Source organism: Sinocyclocheilus anshuiensis, unplaced genomic scaffold (genome assembly GCF_001515605.1).
Source record: "Sinocyclocheilus anshuiensis isolate Anshui unplaced genomic scaffold, SAMN03320099.WGS_v1.1 scaffold1010, whole genome shotgun sequence".
Classification (NCBI taxonomy): Eukaryota; Metazoa; Chordata; class Actinopteri; order Cypriniformes; family Cyprinidae; genus Sinocyclocheilus; species Sinocyclocheilus anshuiensis.
The window spans coordinates 1,219,470-1,222,806 of NW_015537936.1; the positions used below are offsets into that span (position 1 = coordinate 1,219,470).

The 3,337-nt window shown below is 36.9% G+C and overlaps 1 protein-coding gene across 1 annotated transcript in view; it reads right to left on the reverse strand.

The window, feature by feature from the left end:
• garre1 (granule associated Rac and RHOG effector 1) overlaps window positions 1–3,337 on the reverse strand; it is a 44,388-nt gene that overhangs the window by 4,875 nt on the left and 36,176 nt on the right. Inside the window, exons 12-13 of the mRNA XM_016448026.1 lie at window positions 2,266–2,403; window positions 2,082–2,160 (exon numbers count right to left, since the gene is read on the reverse strand). Coding sequence (XP_016303512.1) covers window positions 2,082–2,160; window positions 2,266–2,403 — 217 coding nt within the window. The remainder of the gene's footprint in view (window positions 1–2,081; window positions 2,161–2,265; window positions 2,404–3,337) is intronic.

The following is a 3,337-nucleotide window of genomic DNA, read 5'->3' on the forward strand; positions in this document are numbered from 1 at the left end:
GCACGGCTCCAGCGCGGATGAATCTAATGTTTTGAGGAGTATGTGTGTGTGGCAGTCAGTCACCGCACCGGTGTGAATCCTATATCCTAATCACAGATTCTAGCCTACGTCTTGGAATATATGACCCAACTAAGACTTTTCACCATATATTGTCATCTGAACGAGTAAGTAACAAGTCTGACATGTTTGTTTTGACCAACTGAGGAAAAAAGCATTACAATAAATCGCGCTACCAATGGTGATTTAATCTAACGATCGATTATCTCATATCACATCAAACCGTGCAAATTATTTTTATTGTTATACTTTGTTCTCCCTTTGTTAGTTAACAACATCAGCATTGCGTGACTATGAGTATAGTGTGTATTAGCGTGTAGATTTCAATTTCTGTACAGTCTAATCTCTAATTATCATACCATTCGAATTTCATGTTAAGAAATTCTTTTAACCCAAAAAGAAAAGTATGCTCCCTTTGAACTGGTTGTCTTTAAAATACAAATCTTGTGTAATCCCAGGCTATATGTAATCAGAAGCACATTTAAAACTGAAATATAATTTCATTTCATTCACATGTGTTTCATAAACACATAATCCTTTCTAGATTACAATCCATCAAAATGATACATTTAATTATTCTGGCTGCTGTGAGAAAAGGCTATAAACGATCCGTCACCTGCAGGATCCTCACATGCGACAGCCTAGTAGCCGGGGCAACTTCTTTATGTTTACAGACGTGACGTTGTGAATCGGGCTAAAGTAAGGCGATAGTTTTGAACACTGGCTGGTTATGTACTTGCTCAAATACTGATTTCGGACCATCAAAATGATACATTTAATTATTCTGGCTGCTGTGAGAAAAGGCTATAAACGATCCGTCACCTGCAGGATCCTCACATGCGACAGCCTAGTAGCCGGGGCAACTTCTTTATGTTTACAGACGTGACGTTGTGAATCGGGCTAAAGTAAGGCGATAGTTTTGAACACTGGCTGGTTATGTACTTGCTCAAATATTGATTTTGGATCATTTTTAACCAAAAAACGTTATGGACTGCAGCTTTAAATGGACAAGTGCAAGCGGGTTTTTTTTTATCTTCTTTTGTGATCCAAAAAAAAAAAAAGGTTTAGAACAGCATCAGGTTGACTAATTACTGGTTGTGAAGGGATAAATAAACTAGAAACTATGAGAGCGAGCGAGCAAAATAAGGGTTAGGCATAAAAGAGCACATAGGCTAGTTATTGTATTGGGGCCCCATACCTGGAATTTGCTTAGGGCCCCCAAATCCCTAAGTCCACCCCTGCATCCAGGGTATCAACCCCATGACCTGGGAATCAAACCCATGATTTTGCATCCTGGGAATCTAACCCATGACCCTGGCATTGATAATGCCATACTCAGTGTTGGGGAGTAACTAGTTACATGTAACAGCGTTACGTAATTTAATTACAAAATAAATGTAACTAATCAGTTACTCTACTATTTGAGTTATAGGTAAGTTTGTTATAAAGCTTCATATAAAGCAAAACAATGCCAATGCAAAGAAAACACAACAGCGGAAGGGTCAAAGACAAATACTGATGTTCAAAATGGTTTTAAGTATTTAAAAAGTGTCCAAAAACAAAAGCATTCAATTTCTGAGAAATGTACTCTTTGTATTCATGGTGGCCTGATGTTATTTAAATCTTTTTCACATAATTTTAAAATACGTTTAATTTTAATATAAAATTGTTTATTTTATTTTTGCTGAAAGACAATCGACTCATGCAACAAGAGTTGACTAACTGGATCATTCCTTCACAACTTTATAGCCTGCTCAAAATCTTAAAGTTCTTAGATCCAAACTTTAACACCGAATACAATATAAAGTTAATTTGACAGCATTTTAACAACACATCAAGATTACATGTTCTCTAAACAAAAACTGCTGTTTTCAAATAAAAAATAAACAATGTAATGTATAAACAAAAAATATTTACAATAACATCTGTATATGAGAAAACACCCACTGTTAAACTCCACCTCTTATTATGATGGAATATACGTGTGTTTATTAGTTGAAGTGGCATCAGAGAGTCATTAGTACCTGGTTACTGTCGTCACTGGCGTGGTGGAGCGGAGGAGAGGGCAGAGTGCACACTTCCTGTTCACCACAGCTGTGTTTCCTAAAAAAACACACTCAACATGAGGGACGCACTCATCTCAAACACACCATCCGGATGAATAGTTTCGGATGAAACTGTCTGATAAACAGATTAAATGTTTGTTACCGTCTTTGTTTAACAGCTGCTACCAGGTCAGGCCCAGAGAACATGGAGAACAGACTGTCCCCATTGGCTGAGGATGCCTCATCACTCGAGCTGGCTGAATCCCCCTGATTGGCTGACCAGCCGCTGTTGACCGCCTCTCTGCTCGAAAACAAACATTGATATCAACATATAGAACTATTAATGGCAATAGTTACACTACCGGTCCAAAGTTAGGAATAATTACGTTTTTAATTTTTTTTTGAATGAAGTGTCTTCTGCTCACCAAGTCTGCATTTATTCAATCAAAAATATAGTAAAATTGTGAAATATTACAATTTTTTTATGTGAATATAAAATGTAATTTATTTCTGTAATCAAAGTTGAATTTTTAGCATCATTACTCCAGTCTTCAGTGTCACATGATCCTTCAGAAATCATTCTAATATGGTGATGTGCTGCTCAAGAAACATTTCTGATTATTATGAAAACAGTTGTGCTGCTTCATATTTTTGTGGAAACCATGATGCATTTTATTTTTCAGGATTGTATGATGAACAGAAATATATTATATGGATACTCCTACTTCATCTCCAACTTGCACATAAGCAAAATTGCAACACTAAAATTTGCTTTGCAGATTGTCAATGAAGACATTTCCTAGCATCCCAATTGCAGGGGATAAACTAGGGCTGCACGATTAATCAAATGCGATTGTCATGCACATCTTGTCAGTAAAGCCGGTTCTGTGATTAGTAGTAAATCTCCATCACCTGCTTTCAGATGAAGCAGCATTTAATACAAAGAGCCGTAGTTCTCTGACAAGCTAGGCAAAAACAATCACAGACGACATAATCGTACGATTATGAAATCGAAGAAATCGTTGTAGTAAATGCTGCTCCATCTGAAAGCACGTGAAAATATCACATTTAATAACATGCTTTTACTCCAAACTCACTTCATAATGTCAGCCGAGTGTTTGAAATAAATCCTTCTGTGAGATGATGTGGCTTCTTATACAGAATAAGGCACGCAACATATTTCTGTCACTGGCAGGGGGTTCAAGAGAGCAGGCAGGACGACGAAGATGACGAAA